We start from the raw sequence: 21,290 nt of genomic DNA on the forward strand, positions 1-21,290 counted from the left end.
ACGGTGTAAAATGTGTACGAAGGTCATATTCATCGGTAACTTAAGCTGGCCCGACATCCGTCTCATTTCGATAGTCAAAAACTAATCAATAATCCTATTATTGAAGTGGATAATAAGCTTCTACCTTAGATGGCTATAGAACTTTTAATAGCTCTGGTCTTTGTTTGCTTTTGCTAAATCCTTTTCAAGTGGTGGTGGGTTACCAGGCATTGTATTTTGTATAGGTATGCTTAACCAACAATTAACAATGAGAGAACCTTCTTAAACCTCGTTGACTTGGGGATGATTTGAAATGACCGCCAATTAATTATGACTGTTTGATATTTATTGCCAGCAATGTGGAAAAAGAGACACACATAGAAACGAAAAAAGCTATAATTTTGTTGAAGGAGCAAAGTTTAAGTAACCATAACTCCGCTTCTGGATATCGATTGAAGTCAAATGATATACCATTTTTAAGTTTATGATGTTTATTTTTTAAACACGAAATAAAACAAAATTGACCGGTGGAGGAATTTACGGCTCATTCGCCGTGGACGGTCACATATTAGACTTCTCTGTAGTCCACTTGCACATTGTGCATATTCTGGCTATTGCATTTAAGCTTAAAACTCTGATTTAATTAATTTGTGCACAACTGATACATTTTCACATCTGATCTCTAGTTCAGTCACCGTACTCCCTCTGTTTGTTAGCTTCCCACGTGGACTACTGACTTTGACTTGCGGTTAATATTTTTAACACGGGACTCTATGGAGAGTTAGGCCAATTTCTGGCCTAACTAAAATTGGTCATGATGTAATGCATCTTTAAATGAACCTGGCTTGTGATTGACCATTACCATTACAACTATCTATGGAATGCAGCGCTTTTGTGCTGGCCGAAAGTTGGTGGATGAATGTACGCATCTAGCGCGTATTGTACCACCATCCAGTGCTTGTGGTTAGATTTGATTGATAAACAACTATGATTGACAGTGTGTTTTAGAGAACGAAGTCCCGAGGCAAAGTTCTGCTTAAAAGTCAAAGTACATAGTCGAATTTTTTAATCGGGCTTCGCGAATAAACTTGCAGATTCCGAAATCCGAATTTTTCAGTATTAAAGTGAGCCATTATTCAAGATATGTTGCATTCAATAACATAAGCATACTTACTTTTACTGTCACTAATTATATAAACTCTTTATGACCATTTTACTATTAATTATAATACACATTAGTATAGTTTTGAGCTCCAACAGGATGCGTTCATCATGATTAATAATAACATATTTTTATTTAAATCAAAATTCGACTATGGCATAGTCTAGTATCATATTGATGTAAGTGTTTGTGTCCTGTTTTCTTAAAAACACTCTTTTGGTTGTAATTTGACATTTGCAAAAACCAATTATATAGTACTACATAGCAATACCTATACAAGAGCAAAATGTGTTTAAAAGTGTTTAAAAGTGTTACAAGGCTAATTAATTATTCATAAACTATCATAATTTTATATTCAATAATATAATATAGTTTGATTTTAAGATTTAGCAAACAATTGTGTGGAGATGTAATTTGATTCTGTCTGTGTTTTGCTTTATTATTTTCGTTCCTGCAGTATCTGGATCTACGCTTCAACAAGGCAGCCCGGCTCTCCGCTCTGCTGGCATTCATGTTTCAAATGGTTTGTTATTTTCATATTCCTAATTATTAGACATTCCTAAAATAAAGTTAGAAACACGATCAAGCAAATGTTTTAGATTAAAACCTTCAAACTGAATCAAACAATACCTTCTAAGCATTCATTCTTGGGTTTTTGCAAATTTTTGTTGAACCTTTATTTCCATTTACACCTCGGATACTGGCCTTTGACCACCACATTGGTGGTCAAGTGATCTAAATTCGGAATAGGGGTTGTTGAGGCCTAATGCTGGTTTCTGTACTTTCCAGCCACTTGCCGCTTTACAGCTCTGACGACGATTTTGCTTCAATGCGCAATCGCACCAGAAACGACAGCGGTGATCAGAGGCAAGCCAGTATAGCAATCACTCCACCGCGGCACATCGCTATAAGTTGAATTCAAGTCAACTCGGGAGCAGCTCTGATGTATGAGAACAGGAAACGATTTTTGGCGGTTCTGAGCGGCAACATTGGCTTTCATATTCAGCGGAAGCGGCAGAAAGTATGAAACCAGCATAACGATGTTTATTTTGAGAAATAGTGATTTAGTGAAACTTTATATTTAGATTAGAATAGCCTTTCACGTGGATATCGTATGAACTGGCGTAGCGTGGGTCATCCCATTGGGGGCACCAACCATGATTGGGGGCATCGGATCTGATTGGGGGCACAAGCCGTTTTTTACCAATTTTCATATGGGATTTTCTAAATTTTGCAATCGATGGGGGGGCACGTGCTTCCCGTTTGAAATCGCAAGCTCTCTATAATCGTATATTGCACTCGAAACAAACAAAATGTCTATCTCGTGCAATATATTCTTGAATCACCCTCAAGGAAATTTTTTTCAGTTTCTTTACATGGGTATTGTGATCTACGCACCAGCTCTAGCCTTACATCAAGTCACAGGAATCAATTTGTGGGGTTCTGTGTTAGCAACTGGACTTGTATGTACCTTCTATACAACGATTGTAAGTACTTCTGTTTGTTGGGATCAAATGATCTCTGATTTCTAATTTCCACCAGTTTTTGATTTTGATATTTCCCGAAACGTTTGCACATTACCACACATGCGCGTTATCATAGTAATTGTAGCGAGTTGTTTCTATATAGTTAGGTTCATGATATATATTTTCCAGTTTTCAACATCTCCATAATTGTACTACGTATAGATTGATATCATCAACAACAATTTTACAACCAAACAAAAGAATTTACCTACAATATGTTCTGGGATTTATTAATAGTAAAGGCTTATGAATTAAATATGAGACACGAAAAATATAATGTATTTTTAGTACCACAAACACTACAGCCTGTCTCAAAAAAAATTGTGCAAGTGAAAAGCGCCCTCTCTGGCAATTAGAAAATATCGTTGTGACATAATACTTACATCAATGTCAAGGGCGTAGTCTTAGCTCTCAAATGCCGTTTCTTTTGTTCAATTTGCTTGTTTTAATCTCGAGATATGTTTAGTTAAAGACGAAAGGGTAAAATCACAATTGTGCCACTTTTACGGCTTTACACGTAACAGTGATAGCATAAAGTTTATCAAGAGTTCCTTCGTGAAATCAAAAGAATGCATCAATTACACAATACAAAATGTTTTGACTGTTTTATCAGGATGCAGAAATGATGATTCTCCTTTTTCACTTAAAAGGGATTAAAAGATAAATAAATATTTCACATTCTGCTGTAAAATTAAATACATGTGCATGTCAATGATTTTATCATGATTTTATCATGGTAAATGCTGTTCTCTTAGTCACTTAAGACATGATAAAAGACAAACAATATTGCGCACTTATACATGTTATGTTAATGAACGCGTATTACTTGTTGGGAGAGATATTAGACAAAATAATGCACGCGCGCTGATGTTTATGCGTCTAATGCATGCGCCCCGAAAGGGGAGTGCATTAGACGCATCAACATCAGCTATCATTGATTTACATGTACAGCTCTCTTCCTTAGTAAAAGTGGCACAATTGTGATTTTACCCTTTCGTTGTTAAATAAACATAGCTCGAAATTGGAACAAGCAAATTGAACAGAACAAACGGCATGTAAGAGCTAAGACTGCGCCCGTGATGTTGATGTAAGCATTATGTCACAACGGTATTTTATAATTGCCAAAGAGGGCGCTTTTCACTTGCACAATTTTTTTTGAGACAGGCTGTATATAGGCATAAAGGTGCTATTGTTTTATTTTTTTTTTATTATTTTTTAAATTGACCCCCACCCCACCTTTAACCTACATTATTACTTTTGATGAGCAAATTTATCTGAAAAATCGGACAAAAAAGTAATTGGTAATTTGGCTAATTATTAAAAGCTAGAATATTGCGTTTTTTTGCTACGTTGCAGGGCGGCATGAAAGCTGTACTGTGGACAGACGTGTTTCAAATGCTGATAATGTTATCAGGTTTCTTAGCCGTGATAACTGAAGGCTGCAGACGTCTTGGTGGTATTGATGTTATGTGGAAATTGTGTGAAGAAGGTGGTCGGATTGATTTCTGGAAGTAAGTTTGAGATTTTTCTAATACACAATGCATTCAACAATAGCATAATCGAACAGATCGTGAGAGAAGCTGATACAGTGAGGAATTGGGAGTGTGTGTAAGAGAAAGAACACAAACAGAGAGGAGATAGAGATTAAGAGTCGCAGATAGGTAGGCAGGGATGCAGATAGAAAACAGAGATATCTTCAGACGTCGAAAAGCAAAACACGATCACATTAGTTTTGTTTCACACGGACATTATCAGGCATGCAAGCAGACACCAAATATCAATAGTTGACTCACAATCACCTGCTCCCACAAACTGAGCATAAAGTCGTAGGACACTGAAAGATACAGTCCATTAAACATAACAAAATTCAATCGAAAAAAAATAAAATTCTGGAGGAATATTAATTTTTTAAGAACAGTGCCATAGTGCATAGCAAACATGATTCGACCTATGCAGTACTTTAACCTGGTTAACAGGAAACTATTCCAGCAAAATCAATCGATAAAGTCTAGTCTATCCTCCACATTGAATGGCGGACTGCACTTATGCCCAAATATGGCACTTGCCAATCAATAATCACCCACTTGAAATCCCCTGGCTCGCTACACTGACCAAAGTTCTGGACAGTTATGGGAGCTGTTTTTGCTGTTATCTGTCATTTACATATCAGGGAGGTACGAACATTTGCAGATGCCCCACATACTCAGTTTTTTTGGAATGTATACATATGTGGCAGAAGTGGGGTTATGGAAGACACAATCCGTCCCTAAATTTATCCATGCGGTGGACATCCATCAAAAGTTTCCAATAGAAGAAAAATTAAAGCAATAATTACCCAGCTGTGCATCTTCCTTTTTAGCCCATCGAATACCAAACTTTACCTTCAAATGTCCCAGTAAAACCGGCACAAAATATTCTCACCCCACCCTCCCTAAAATGTATTGCTTCATTTTTTTATTCATGTTTTTAAAGTTGATTAAGAGTTGTAAATGAATGGTAACTTTGCAAGTATGAATATGAATTACTGAACCAAATATACAGATATTTAAAAATAAAAGGTTTTCAGGAATTTAGTAAAACAGGCTTTTGTTTTTCATTGCCAAAATGAAATTCTCATTTCCTAACACATGACTTCATAATGGATTACGGTAGTCCATATTTTTCTATCCTGACTCCACGAACAATTTGTTTCGAATATATTTAGAATAACGTATTTATAAATACGCACGTGACTCATAAGACCAACAAGCGTGACCAAATCATTGAAAAGGATAGGAACTCTTTAGATAAATATCATCAAATTTCAGTATTAATTGAATAGCAAAATTATTAGACATGGGGGGATTCCGAATTTGTAATGTGATATCATAAACAGCATTTTGAAAGTATTTGCCGACGGAAAGAAATAATTATTGACGGAAACGTTTACTATATAATCACAAAGTTGAACAAAATAGAAAATTTTGGTGCAAAGTAGTCTCGTGTCGTTTTCGACTTTGTATTAAAATGTACAGGAAGACTGGAAGGTCACATCGAGACTTACTCTCTACAAACTGTTATGGCAGCGTGGAGGATGGTCACGTACGTATATAAATAATACGTATTCAAGTACCCTGACAAATGATGCAAACAACCACTTGTCAATGTAAGCTACAGACCGTTTTATTTGTGAGCCCTGTGCTTTCCACTAATCGTCTCAACAAGTTCGTTTCTTGTTTCTAGTTTTGATCCAGACCCAACCATACGACACACTTTTTGGACTATTGTAATAGGAGGAACCTTTGGATGGGGTTCTACTTACGGCGTCAACCAAGCCCAGGTTCAAAGATATCTAGCTTGTGGAACGCAAAAGAGGGCGCAATGGTAAGGCTCAAAACTACTTACTTCAAATTATGCGTGTCATGCAATTATCCCATTTTTTGGGCCAAACTAACAATTAACAAAGAGTTAAACAGTGATACTTTCCTGTGATGTGAGGTAAGGGATTTAAATCCACGTGAGTTCAAGTCACTTTGTAATATCCCTGATAAGATTAAGAAAAACAATATTTTTGGAGTGTAATACTATAACTTTATAGGTACTCGCATATAAATTCAGGATTATCAATGAAAGATATCTTGCAGTCAGATTTGGAGTAAAATTTCGCAATCAGGATGCAAACATGACATCAAGACTTTACGGAAATGGCCTAATGACCGGAAGTGCCTTTTTCATCGAAATCAGATTTAGATTTCAATCAGATTTATTTTATTTCCATCAAAAATTACAACAAAATACAATAATTATAAAAAGTACAACACGATGGAGGAGGTACAACGATAAGCGAAGCCTGTAAATGCTGCACCCCTGTATAATTAAATTACACAAATTAAAACAGAACAAAAAACAAAACGAGGATCTGTAGCCAAAAAAATTTAAACACAAATATAATGAATCAATCAATTTAATATAATATTGTACTATAATCATGAGTATTTAACATTAACATATAGTAAATTATAAACACTGATATAAAGCATAAAAGCAATGATAAACAACTTTGAGATGACATATTAAGTGGATGCAATGATTTAATAGAATGATTAACAGAAATATCACACTATAATAATGAAGGAAAACATGCTTGGATCTACTTGTCATTCAGTAAGGCATGTACTCCTCTCTTAAAGAGAGAAATGTTGGTAGCCTGTCTAATCTCATAAGGTATTTGATTCCAAATTTTGGACCATTGGAGACAACAGTACTTGTTTTGTGCAGTTGGTAATTATGCTTATTTCTAGTATTATAACTGTGAATATCCTTAAGACTCTTAAACATAGCATCAAATGATTTTGGTAACATACCTTGGGTATACTTATACATAAAAATAGACAACTCTTTCTTGTACATATCAAATATATCAAGAACATTGTATTTATCAAAAAGTGGTCTTGAATGGCTTAAATACGGACTATGAGATATTATTCTTAAAGCTCTTTTTTGTAGCTTAATAATATGCCTTGTTTGCATTTCCCCAAAGTAAAATACCGTAATTAAAATAGGGTACAACTAGTGAACAGTAAAGGTTATACAAAGTTTGTTCGGGTAAATAATGCTTCACCTTGTTCAAAACGCCAATATTTCGAGAAGACACATTACAAATATTAACAATCTGTTTCTTCCAAGAAAGATTTTCATCAATAGTTAGACCCAGGAATTTGGCTTCTTTAACACGAGCCAGTTTACAACCATCTAAAGATATTACAATATTATTGTCATTGATTTCCTTGGTTTTGGACACAGTACCTAAAAACATGAGATTTGTCTTTTTTGCATTGAGTGAAAGTTTGTTAGCTTTGAACCAGTTAATTACCTCCCTCAGCTCATTATTAATTACATTACAGAGTTCATTAATATTTTCATGTGAGTAGAAAACAGTGGTATCATCAGCGAATAAAATAAATGATAGTAATTCAGATGTGTGAGCGATGTCATTCATATAGATGATGAAAAGCAGAGGACCCAAAATTGATCCTTGTGGAACGCCACATAAAATCGGTTCATAAGATGATACTTCTGAATTGTATGACACATATTGTTTTCTCTCAGAAAGATAATTTGAAAACCATTGAAATGTTACTCCTCTAAAACCATAGTGTTCCAGTTTGCTTATCAAAATATTATGATTTATGGTGTCAAATGCTTTTGACAGGTCCATAAAAATACCAGCTGTGTGTTTCTTTTCACTACTTGCATTTTCAATGTCACATACAAAATCCAAAACTGCCATATATGTGGAATGGTTGCTTCTAAAGCCATACTGCTTATCATACAAAACATTGAACTTATTTAAAAATCAATACATCTATTATACACAATCCGTTCAAGCAATTTAGAAAAACATGGTAACACTGAAACTGGTCTGTAGTTACCAAACATTTCAGGGTTGTCTTTTTTATATATTGGAACTACCTTTGCCATTTTTAAATCATCTGGCACAACACCTGTGTTTAAAGAGAGATTTAAAATCTTTTGCGGTGGATATGCAATTTCATTCGCAACTCTGTTAACAATATCGGATCCTATACCATCGTGACCTGGACTTTTTCTACTACCCAAAGTTGCAATAATTTTCAGAATTTCTTCTTCAGTGGTTGGTTTAAAGAAACATGTAGAACTATTTGGATTTTTTAGATAATCATAAAAATCTTTACCAGTATGGCTTATACTTTGTGCTAGTTTGGGTCCAATATTTGAAAAATACTCATTGAACTTATCAGCAATTATCTTAGGATTTGTTATTGTTTCCCCATTACTTACAAATTTTTGAGACATGTTACACCTTTTACTTCTCAATATATTGTTGAGAATCTTCCAAGTATTTCTCATACTGTACCTTTCTCTTTCAAGCAATGAAGAAAAATAATGACGTTTTACACTCAGATTGGCTGATTTGGTCATGTTTAGGATGCTGTGGTCAAATGAGGTGTGAAAATAGATAGAGTTATAAATCGAAATTGGAAAGAGAAGAGTCGGGAGAACGATGCAACGTTATATGTTCGTTTGTCCATTGTTCTAGTAAGGGGTACGCCCTTTGAGTTCCAGGGGTAGGAATGAGAGTTTTTGAAGAAAAAAATTCCCCTTCCAGTGAGATTTTTTTTTAAACCATTTTGTCCCACAAGGTGAGTAAAAGACAAATCCCCTACCTTTCTCTGTATAAAGGAATACATCAAAATTGTAAATAAAAAAACGTCGGCAAACTCTGCTCCTCACTGAGAATCAAATTGTACGTCCCTAAGCTGAAATTCATTTTGTGGTTTGAGCACCCACAGTTTATAAGAGCTTACATTACTAATTATGCTGCAGAATGGTGAAACCCTTTTGTACATTTTTCCGAAAATGCACAGAAATTGGTATAGATATAGCTCTTGATATACTTCACAAATCTGTTGGTATTTTCTTGAAAACCACCCAAAGCACTCCTCTAATCATAAGGATTTAGACAAAGCCATATTGTCTTGGATACATTCAAATGGACTCTTTCGAGGTTCAAAGCACACTGCCTAGTTTGACCAGAATCTCGTAAAAGTTACGGAGCAGGATATCGATTAAAAAACTCATGATCTCTTGTCATTTATAGCTCCACTTCCATAAAAGGTATGTCAGGTTTACTCAATTCTTATATTGTTCTTATAATATGGTACCTCAGCAAGTTCTCAAACTAAAAAGTGAATCTTACCTTTATGAACCAATATTTCAATCAATTATCTTTGTGCCTTAGTCGCTCTGACACGATTATTGCAGTTTGATGAAGCCTTATGTTTGCTGTGAATGATCAAATCATATCATGTATAATTATAATTCAGCAACTCTTTTTATACCTTTGTACATGAGCCAAGCGTTGTTAATTGGTGATGAATCCGCAGTCCAGTAGCGTATACGCGAACGCAAGGTTACGCGTTACGCATGAGCTCGTAAAATTCGTCATGCATGGAACGTATGCGTAAACATGAACTCTTTTATGTTGGCGGTAGCAGCTAAATATTACCACTTTATTCTTTAGTTTTTTGCTTATATCAACAGAGAAATACCGCGATCTTCTTGTTAGGTTGAGTGGCAATGACAAACGGGCATTCCGAATGAAAGAACCATGTTAATTAGACATCTTTAGCTTGTTTCGTTGTTGAAAGGGATTCAATCATGTTTCACCGTTGTTCATCACCGATTAACAACTCGCGTCCGGCGCGTCTGCGTGGTTTACTTCGCTCGGGCAGCTAAACCACTCAGACGGTGCGCACGCATCGTTGTTAATCGGTGATAAACAACGGTGAAACATGATTGAATCCCTAAATCACAATCACCAACCTGTCTCATACATGTATGTGCTTATTTCACAGGGCGTTGTTTTTAGGAATGTGTGGTATGGCCTCCGTTATATCCCTAGCATGTTTATCTGGGTTGACAATGTATGCGTATTACAAAGATTGCGATCCTTTGTCATTGGGGAAAGTGTCACGAAGTGATCAGGTAAATAAGTTTTTTTATATATATTATGTGAGAATAGTGATTATTTGTTTGTGATTTATTTATTTTGCATGCATGAAGTTGATACATTTACTTATTGCCAACATTTACTTTCAGTTGATTGCGTATTTTACTTTGGATTTATTCCGTGATTTTCCTGGTCTTCCCGGGCTCTTCACCTCAGCAGTATTTAGTGGTGCTCTCAGGTATGTAATGTAAAATGGTAACAAAAATAAATCAAGCAAACCATTATGTATCACTTAAAATTGCTAATGGGAAAATCGTTTGTAATTTATTGTTACTGTACATATATATGAAAGTTCCATCGTTTTTTCAATACGTTCATCAAACAGTACGGTGTCGTCGGGATTAAATGCATTGTCAGCTGTCACAACAGAGGATTTTGTGAAGTCAGTTTGGAAGAACTTGTCCGATAATCGCATGACATGGATCAGTAAAGGTGTAGGTAAGATAAGGTCGAAATCATTTAATGTCATGAATGTAAATCTTTGCATTGAATTTATTAGAAGGTAAGTTTCGCGCTTTTTTAAATCTAGAAATTAAGAGTGTAGTCAGAATTAATATAATAATTGTTGCTATTTTAAATTTTGCCATTCCAAAGTTAAGATCCAGGAAAGTTTTATAGCGAAAGAAAACTCACTTATCAAGTCCACTCATGTAGTACACTTACAAGTTTTAAGACATATAAATATTTGGTTGTATTAAGTAACGTATTAAGAGTTATGTTAACTGAAGTTTATCTGGACAAACTAGTTGTTTCCATTTCTAGCTTTATTTATTTGCAGCTTTACTGTACGGGCTTTTTGCTATATTACTCTCCTACGTTGTATCTCTTTTGAGTGGATCTATTTTAACGGTAATGTATATTAATTCTCCTTGTCAATAAAGACTATGAGGTTTACAAATAAAGCAGACAGGTGTTGATATCGGCCCTAGGTAACATAAAAGGGTTTTTTAAACTCCCATTCTTGCTGATTACACAATTCGATGTATTATTTACTGTGAATCATCATAATAAATCTATCAACATTCCTCTCAAAACAGTTTTTTAAAGTGCACACACCTACACACACTACACAAAGTATTGCAACATTGCTGAAAAAGGAGAATACCGCAGACTGTGGTTGAACTAATACCCTATGAATTACATATGACGTACTGCATGGAAATATTCTTTCGGATCTTTGAGTTGTTATCCTTGCCATAGCTAATCTTCTTTTAATCTCATTTCGAGAGCTTAGAGCCAGAAGTAGCTATGTCCCCAATGGACGGTTAATTCTGCCCTCTATAATATAATGTAAGTGACTTTGGGGGTATGTATAATGGTCACTTGCGTCTAACTAACTACTGTTTAAGTGACCATGCATATACCCCAAAGTCACTTGAATTTATTATGGAGAGCAGAATTAACCATCCATTTGTTTGTCTCTCGTCTATATCCCCAAATCCGTCTTGTCTTAAACATGTTCAATCCGCTTCAAATTTTCTCTTCTGAAGCGCCTCAGGATAGGAACTGATGATGCGGTTTCTTTTTATTTGTTTGAGTGACTCTTTTTTCCTATTTAGTCCTATATCCTCTTTTCAATCTATTTCTCTTCTATTGATTGCGACCCCTCTTGACATTTACATCCTGTCAATTAGGACAATACCCTATTGTCCTCTGGAGTTGTCTATTTGCATATTGCTTCTCTGCACTCAGTAGTGAACATGCTCTCTTACAGTAAAGACATAGCTTATAGTTGCTCTGGGCTTGTCTTGTTTGCTACCCCTTACTTGCCTTCAGTTTTTGTCTTGTATTTGGTTTTAAACTACAGCATGTAGTTTTCGTTGTTTAATTTAATATTCTGTCGTCTGTCCCTGAAGAAGAGCAGTTTATCTGCTCGAAACGTCGGTTGATGTTTTGTCTGTTAGGTTTTGTTTGTCGACTTTGTACACAATGATTTTCATCACTCCAGTGTACTTTTGTACTGTTTTCCTGACACCTCTGTGAGTTCTGGAATTGGCAATTTATGGCCATTAAACTTTGGCACTCTGCACCTAACTTTGCCTGTTTTTAGGCCTGCATTGGTTGTTTGGTATTTGTCTACTTATGTGCTCAGTGATTTTCATCGCTTGTTCTAGTACACTTTTTCTTCTTTTGCCTATTTTGTCCCCCACTTTGTACTGTCCAGTCTGTATTTTACTTGTTCCCCCACGTCAAGTTGGTGTACCTTGCTTTTTTTCTTTCCAGTTGTTCATATATTCAAGGTATCCTCTTGTATCATTTATTGATCCTTGATGTGTTTTGTGTCCTCGTCCGTTGGATTCACCATTACCTACTTTTTCATCCATTTGTTGCCGAAATGAGTAACATGTAATTGTGGACATAGCTACTTCTGGCTCTAAGCCCTCGATTTGTTGTTTATCATTGAATCCAAGGTATTCAAATTGTTTAACCTCCTCGATCTTTTGACGATGTATCAAAAAGTCCTCTCCTGTTCCATTGCTTTAGACTCCTTGGCATTTAGAACTAATTAGAAGAAGGCCGTTCTCCTCACTGGCTTCCTTGATGCACTTCAAAAGGGCCAGCAGTTCCTCTTTACTGCTGCATATTAGGGAGATATTCGTAATTTTAGCGTAGATTTGTGATAACGCTATCGCCAAATTTGACCCCACCAGTAACACCCAGGTTTGGTGACAATATGCAGCCCTGTGTCGCAGCCCTTTTCCAATCTTGAACCGTTCGATATCTCCAGAACTTCTGCATTCTTCATTTGATCCATTGCCTACTCCACGTCTAATCGAAGCGGTGGCGGCTCCTCTTCCATACTTTCACTGCGAGTATACACTAGTCGGTGTTATGTGCTATAATTGGTGAATAATTATTCTGGAAGAGAAATGAATTGTATATAAAGCCTGAATAAGAAATGATTTTGCAGGAGATTAAGGATATAACCGGGAAATCTGTGAAACTTACGTTAGCTAGTGGTGGTACAAAAGTAACCATAATTGTGTGAAGTCTTCAAACGTCGGTTCGAGATTCTTGTCTGTTAGAGAGAATAATTTCAAGTACAGAACTTCCTGCAATAGATTTTGATCACTGACAGTGTACTTTAAGCAGCATCTCTCTCTTCCCCAAGAGCAGTTGACGTATCTTCTAGCCTGCGGGTCGCACCATCCGATGACCCCGATTTCCATACACTCTCATGCTAACATACTGTGGATGGCCAGGTCCTTTCGTACCAACAGTAATTGTGAGCCATTCCTGAACCTTAACAGTAGCAGCCTCATCTTTACACGAACCCTTTCCGAGTTTTAATTTTTCACAGGTGTCAGATGTATCTACCCTACAAGATGATGAAGACAACTAATATTCCTAGGTAATTGGATGCTGAGAAGCAGGAAGAACAGGTGAAAGGAGAAACCGAGATAGGGAGGCAGAGGAAGCTCACATCCTCACTCTGGTAAAAGAATCGGCCCCTCTTGTTGATAAACTAAGATTGGGCTAATAAATTGAATTGAATGTATCACACGTGGTGCCATAATGCTCATGTTCGAGTGCTTACAATGAAAGACGGGAATCCATTTGAATGCAGGGACAAAGAAACTTTAGTCCACAAAATGTCTAGATGTCTTTCGAATGGTCGCCAAATGGTTTAATCGGTTTCTGCAAGGTATCATGGAAATAGTAACGGAAGAAGGATACACGGGAATGGTGGTTGGACAAAAATAATAGAAAAAGATGGCTGATGCCTCAAAAGGGTTCAGGGACTCAGGGAATGTTATTGTAATAATAAGGTCACCACGTGGTTACTCCATCAAGGACTTAACGTACAGTTTGTGGAATTCCTCTTTTTTCAGCAATGTTGCAATACTTTTGTGTAGTATACTTTTCTTGTACTTTATATATTATGTATGTTAATGTTTAATTATTATTATCCTTAATGCTTATTATTATTATTTGTAGTGTGTGTATAATAAGGATCATGTTCAAAATAATTATATATGAAACTTCCATGTTCATGGGTGTTGTTTATCTTTCTGTTCTGGAAGCAACATGTCATCATTGAAAAAAAAAACATTATATGCAATCTCCTTCACGGTGTCCTTAAAGTTTGCGTCAATGCCCTTGGTAACACGAATCGTATTAAGCGCGCGATTCTCCTAAGAATGTGTTTATTATTTCATTCTTATATTTTCTGTTAATTTTTTCAGATTACTATAAGTCTGTTCGGCATGATAGGTGGACCACTCCTTGGCATATTCAGCTTAGGAATGTTCTTCCCATGGGCCAATTCCAAAGTAAGACGTTTTTGTATGTATAATAAGTGACTCATAATTATAGTATTATATGTCGTTATGAATTCGGCAGACGGCCGAATCCGGATTCGTCTTTTGGTAAATTCATTTTAAGCATGCATTACTTTTGAATTTGAGAACAAGGGATCAATGCTGTACATAATAGAGGGCAGCATATCAATTTTTAACGGAGATCAGATGATAACAGCATAGTAAGTATTCAAAAGAGGGCAGTATACAGGGTTAGCTAACGGTGCATCGCAGTACGGTCAACGACGACAACCGTTAAAAAGTCGATATGCTGCCCTCTATATGCAAAGTATTGATCCCTTGTTCTCAAATTCAAAAGTAATGCATGCATAAAATGAATTTACCAAAAGCCGAATCCGGATTCGGCCATCTGCCGAATTCATAACGATATATTCCATTACAAATCGCCTTATACGAAGCACACAGATTTATATTAATGTTACAGGTATGAAGCTAATCCCTTCTCAACTTATTGTAGGGTGCTGTTAGTGGAATCATTTGTGGTTTGGCATTCACTTGTTGGATAGGTGTAGGAGCAAACATTTGGCCACCCACTCATTATAAGCCACCACTGACTACAGATGGGTGTGATTTTAATATGACAACAGCTGCTATGACTACGATAGTACAAGGAACTCAAATAATGACGACCCCAGAACCATGGTAAGAACGTCTTATTAATATTATGATGGACATATTTCGTGCATTTTCAACGTTGTCTCCACGTTCATTTCGTACGTGCAAAATCTTAAAAACTGGCTAAATACGCGACCTCGCTTCGAAACAGGAGAGTGGTTTTGAATAGATCGACGGGCGTACGATCATGGAAATTCCAACAATAATTAAGATTCCGTGGCCTTATTTCCTGGTGGGAATTATACGGCAGGGCACTATTAGGTTGTGCCTAAAATTCCACTTATGTCAAGTGAGCCCATAGCGCCATGAGGCGACTCTTTACGGTATTAGAGAGTTTCCATACGCCCGTGGATCTAAAATTCCCGTCACATGAGAGTGATTTTGAATAGATGCAGTTAGCAGCCTGCACAACCGATTCTTTAGAAATGCTTAGTCGCGCTGAAAGTCGATCGATACATGTTAAAATCAGCACAATTCAGAGATACACCTTTTTGCTATGAAATTAATTTTCTCGGTCAAATATAAAGCAATATTTTTTTTTTCTTCAGTAATGTCAGTTAAAAACTTGGTGCTTGGATATACATTTTTTTTTACAAATCCTGGTGTTAAAATTAAGCATCAAATTGTGTCTTTTAGTGTGATATTTTTGATTTTTATAGGCCTTCAGTTCGCACGCGAGCTTTTTACGGAATTCATTTTTAGCGTCTCAAACTAATATAGTTTGCTAAAGAAAGATATTTCCCACCTCTGTAAAGCACATCGTGTGGGTCTATATATTATAGTTTTGTTAGAATTTCCGTTTTTATTTTACCCTTTTTCCCTTCATACTCCGAAAATGTCTAACCAGGGATATCTCAGTACTTTTATCTCGAGAGCAACCAACAGAAATAGTCGATATTTCCTTTGTTGTTTATCCAGGTCAATTTTCCATTGAAAGCAAATTGCCCGACCAGCGATTAAATCCCCAATTGGGTGTTCTGGTTAAACATGATCAGTAGGAGCGCTATACACCAATCCGAGAAGCGTTTACTGCATTTGGCCCTCTATTGACGGAACCACAGATGTAGCAGTGCGGGAGATTTAATTTGTTCAATCAATTCATGATCGTGTATTAAAAATCACTGTTGTGCACAATTCTGTATAGCACACTAACAAGTAATTGATGGAACCCCCGGCCTTGGGACACCGCAGTTTCACGTCGGGGACACCGCAGTAATGGCGTAGTCGGATTGATGTATAGGTCTGGGAATTTCTTTGCTATATTGAAGTTCTGGCAACACTATAGCCATGCCGGTATTCCTATTAAACCCAGGGATATCGATCCACAATGCTAGTACTACACGTGTTGATTTTGAAATTTTTTCAGCCGACAGTGAAAGATGGTGAAATCAAAACGGACATTCTGACAAAACTATGATATATCGCTCACGGTGATGTGCGTTAGAAAGTTGGGAAAAATCCTTCATTAGCGAACTATCTTACTTTGAAAAGCTAAAAGGTTGAAAAAAAAAAGGCTCGCGGACAGAGTTTAAGCCTATCAAAATTGAAAATCTTACACTAAATGACTAAATTTCACGCCTAAGTTTAACACTAGAATTTGAAAAAAAAATACAGTATCAAGCACTACAATTTTTCCTGACATTTACTGAAAAAATGAAAATGATTGCTTTTCATTTGGCCGAGAAAATTAATTTTACATCGAAAAGGTGTAACTAAAAATTTAGCTCATTTCAACACCAAATTCGATCGTTTGTATTGCCTCATTAAATGACTGAGTGAGCCTTGCCAAACAAAAGAATCGGTTGTGCAGGCTGCTAACTGGATGCATGGGCGTATGAGCCCTACGTTTCAACTCGCAAGCTCTTTGTTATGTTCGTCTTATCCTGAGTAGAAGACATGGCGGAGAAACTCCAAAGAATATTTCGAAAGCATAGCATTTTCATGGTAATGCGTCCTACCAGTGGCGTATCGTGGCCGCTCCTATCCTGGGGGCTACATAAAATGTAAATTTCGCCGGGATGGCGCTCAAGAATCTAAAAAGTGTGTGTGGGGGGGGGGGGGGTGTAGGATACAAAATTTCTCAACATTTTTTTTAATATTACAGAATAAGAAGTGTTACAACCCCCCCTCCCACCACTACCACCACCACCACCACCCCCAATTATCCCCACTGCCTTGAGCGGTCCCCTGCTGGAGACCAAATAGGTATATATACATTAGTTTTCCATACTTTTCAGCCCTTTTTCATTAGATTAGTAATTCTTCTTGCCGCCTCTTCTGTCCTGCCTTTTTTTACTAATTCTTCATGTCGCCCCTTCATCTTCCGCCGCTCTTTCTTTTTTGCCACCCCTTGCTTTCACCCGGGGGCTCGTCCCCCCAAGCTCCCCTAAAATACGCGCATGCCTACCAACATAAAATAGAGCCGTCAGTACAGACGCGGAAGCAAAAGTAGTAAATACTTTTTCAATGGATTTGTCGAGCAAAAATGTTTGAATTATAAGACTGGAATTGATATAAATGACAAAGAAATAATAATGTCGATTTAAAAAAAAATCTATGATCAGCCATTTTCTTAATTTTACCAATTTATCATACCTATTTTCTTCCAGGCCAGCGATAACCAAACTTTACACCGTGTCGTATAGATATTACCCAGTCATTGGATGGTGTACTTGTATTTTTGTCGGATTAATTGTTAGCTTCTTAACAGGTAAGGAGGAAAACCTCAAAATAGGTTTTCAACGTATTCCTGAAATACGATACATTCACATTGTCCTGTGCACACAATTAGCGAAACAAAACTGGCAAAACACGGTGTAAATAATGGTTACAGCCCCAGCTAGAAATAACGACAGCAGATGTGAAAATGAGCGTATAAACTGACCAGTAGATACCGGTTGTATCCTACTAATTCATAACACATTGGATGGCCTAGGTCAAAGTTAAGCCATATTTACAAGAGTATCCATGCCTTCAAGGTAAAAAGAATAAACCTACTCATGTTACCGTCTGGCCATGGTCTATCCTGCTGTCTGATCTTTCCATGTGAAATAAGGTTTTCCAATTTGGGCCTTTAACCGCAATTCCGTTGGATATTCTTTCAAAGACCTATACTTGTGGAAATTATATTTTTCCCAAAAAGCACTATGGGAACAAAAATTACGTATGTATCATTCACATCACATCTAAGATCATGATGATTGCTTGATTTGTAGTAATTTTATATCACTACCTAATTTACAATATAGGGCCAACTAAACCCAGAGATGTTGATCCCAAGTTGTTTATGTCCGTGGCTGATGCAATGTACTGCTGCTTTCCTGAATCTTGTAAGGTTATATTCCGATGCGGGGTTCCAAGATATGAGGATTTGGAGGCCGAAAAGGTGACACATATCAAAGTTATATACAATTATCATGATGATGATGATGATAATAATAATAATGATAATAATAATAATAATAATAATAATAATAATAATAATAATAATAATAATAATAATAATAATAATAATAATGATGATGATAATAATAACAATTAGCATATTTATTTATTTATTTATTTATTTATTTATTTATTTATTTATTTATTTATTTATTTCATCAGGCTGATATAGAAATACTTACGATGACGGAACAAGGATTACAAGGGAAATTCACAAGCTATTCAGAAGATGGGACAGATAATCAACAGTTTCAGAAACCTGACGATAATTATGGCAATAGAGAGAGCAAATCTAACAGCGAGGAAAATTTTGGCTATATAGACAATTTATCTAACAGTGATTGTGAAAATTACTAAATACTGATACATATCAATTTTTCTAAGCGCTCTTTATTAAAGCAAATTCATTGTTCATTGATAATTTTCCTCCAAATTAAGTTTCAATGCTTAATGAAGAAAACAATTGGAAAATGATAGACAAGGCTTAAATTTACTGAACTTTCTTTAACATGTTTGACATATCTTCGAAACTTAGTTGAACATTTTTAGCAATAGATATGATAAAGACGCGCAGTCTATTTAAAGGTGGGTAACCTGATTGACAGCCTCATCCCCCACACACCGACATTGCCTGGCTAATAATTACTTGGTACAGCAGAGATACTAAAATAAATACCCAGGATCGATACACGTGAATGTGCTATGCACGATTTTGATATTCAGACGAAAATCTTTGGATACCGGGGTAGAAAATGATGAATATCTCCCGTAAATGATTTCGACTAAAGAAGCCAGATGTGGTTCCTTGCACTTGAATATACGTGTTGAACAGATATGATAGTCGTTAGCTTGCGTCTTGAGAAAGAAGCTTGCGTCTTGAACTCAAAAACTGACAATAATTCTGATTTTATATGTGCCGAACTAAACTCCACAACAAAAGTTTGGAAAGTTTTTTCAAGCATCTGTATCTCAAATTATTTGTGACATATTCATATCGTGTTGCATATTAATGGATAGTTACAATACTCCCCTTTACAATGACACCCCATTTGAAACAATAACATTGTTCACGGCTGAGTACACGCCTTGTGAATGTAGTGGGGTCTCAAACAGAGCCAAATTGACCAATATTCTGTGCTCAAACAACGCTAGCCATTAACCTCAATAGCGGGTGGAAAAACCACAGGCAGCCACAATAGTCAGACACCTTCTCCTCATGCTGCTCACCAACCTGGCATTCCATTCCTCAACAAGGATTCGTCGCAGGTCATTCAATGTGGTTGCATATGGGCTTCTCTGGCACGTACAGCACGATCAAGCTCGTCCCACAAGTGTTCAATCGGGTTGCGGTCTGGCCCCCTGGTCTGGTCTGATGGCAGGCCATTTGGCTCTACTCCCATATTCTGTAGGTAGTCGTTGACTACCGTGGCTCTGTGGGGCGACCGGTGTCATCTTGGAGGATTGCATTAGGTCCCAGATTGTGAAGATATGGGATTGCAACTTGCTGCACAGAATAATGCTCAATTTGGCAAATTCTGTTTGAGACCTCACTACATTCACCAGGCGTGTACTCAGCCGTGAAAAATGTTATTGTTTCAAATTTTTACATATAAATGTGCGTGAATAATTATTGTCTTTTGAGAAAAAAACTCTAAACCCGGCAACTAAAACTATGGCAAAATACATATACAGTCAATTGCCACCAGATGTCTGCACTCATTCATATCTGGGACAAACATAAAATATTTGAAAAAATTATAAATACTCGGTCAATTTTAACACCACTACTGTATATTTGCTCTAAGAAAATGGCCAAAACTCTTACTTATTGGTTTACTAATCTAATTAGAAAAATGGCACTAACAGTGCGAACAGCTACTTCATTATGCCACAAAAATTAATTTGTTGATTTTCTTTCGCAGGGTTTTTATGAATTGATGAGGGAGGGAGTGGTTTTTTTAAATTTAAAATTAGCATTGTTAGTAATAATAATAATAATTCTAGCCTCATTTAAATGCATGGTATTTACAAAATGATCCCTCGCTGACAATCTGGTGTAAAAACCAAAATGTTTACCGATTGATAAAAACTATAAAATGGTAAATAAACTTCGGTCATGACCCAAATACGCCTTTACTTTAAATCTGAATTGATACTCTATCGCCGAGCGGTTGCGATGCACCGCTTTTGGAAAGCGATAAGGCAATTGCCGAATTTTGCGATACATCGCTCGTCGCTTTTGGATTTATACTTATCACGGTGATAGCGATTGCAGACGACAATAATATTAAAATATTCTAAATGCCACAAAATACATTTTTAGAACATCCATTGCTGTAAATGCTTATTGTTTTGCTTTAATTCATCACCGATGATTGGTTGATGCATTCACGTGTCAATCGACATCGCCCTGAAGTTGAGATTTCTTCATCTCGCAAAAGCGACGTCGTTTTGTATCGATTGATCGACTCGACGCTCTGAAAACAGAAGTAAACACAGAGCATGCGTGATAATCGCTTTTATGCAAAAACGATCGAGTATAAATTCAGTTTAATACGTAGATGTCCAGAGTTCAATATACATTTTCTAGAGGGATAGCTAGAATCCAAAAGAAAATGCTTTTAGTGTATTTCGCCCGGGGTATTTCACCGAGCCAAATTGATTAACTTATTGCACTCAACGAACAATTATCAATTATCAAAGTGAATACC

The 21,290-nt window shown here is 36.4% G+C and overlaps 1 protein-coding gene across 1 annotated transcript in view; it reads left to right on the forward strand.

Annotated features, from left to right (window-relative positions):
- The window catches only part of LOC140166647 (sodium-coupled monocarboxylate transporter 1-like), a 45,065-nt gene extending 29,899 nt beyond the window's left edge, over positions 1 to 15,166 (forward strand). The window contains exons 2-11 of the mRNA XM_072190146.1: positions 1,599 to 1,664; positions 2,509 to 2,628; positions 4,024 to 4,178; positions 5,890 to 6,030; positions 10,044 to 10,173; positions 10,288 to 10,376; positions 10,524 to 10,636; positions 10,977 to 11,047; positions 14,386 to 14,472; positions 14,978 to 15,166. Of these exons, the coding sequence (XP_072046247.1) occupies positions 1,599 to 1,664; positions 2,509 to 2,628; positions 4,024 to 4,178; positions 5,890 to 6,030; positions 10,044 to 10,173; positions 10,288 to 10,376; positions 10,524 to 10,636; positions 10,977 to 11,047; positions 14,386 to 14,472; positions 14,978 to 15,166 (1,161 nt within the window). The remainder of the gene's footprint in view (positions 1 to 1,598; positions 1,665 to 2,508; positions 2,629 to 4,023; positions 4,179 to 5,889; positions 6,031 to 10,043; positions 10,174 to 10,287; positions 10,377 to 10,523; positions 10,637 to 10,976; positions 11,048 to 14,385; positions 14,473 to 14,977) is intronic.
- Positions 15,167 to 21,290: the final 6,124 nt, after the last annotated feature.

Source organism: Amphiura filiformis, chromosome 12, assembly GCF_039555335.1.
Source record: "Amphiura filiformis chromosome 12, Afil_fr2py, whole genome shotgun sequence".
Taxonomy (NCBI): domain Eukaryota; kingdom Metazoa; phylum Echinodermata; class Ophiuroidea; order Amphilepidida; family Amphiuridae; genus Amphiura; species Amphiura filiformis.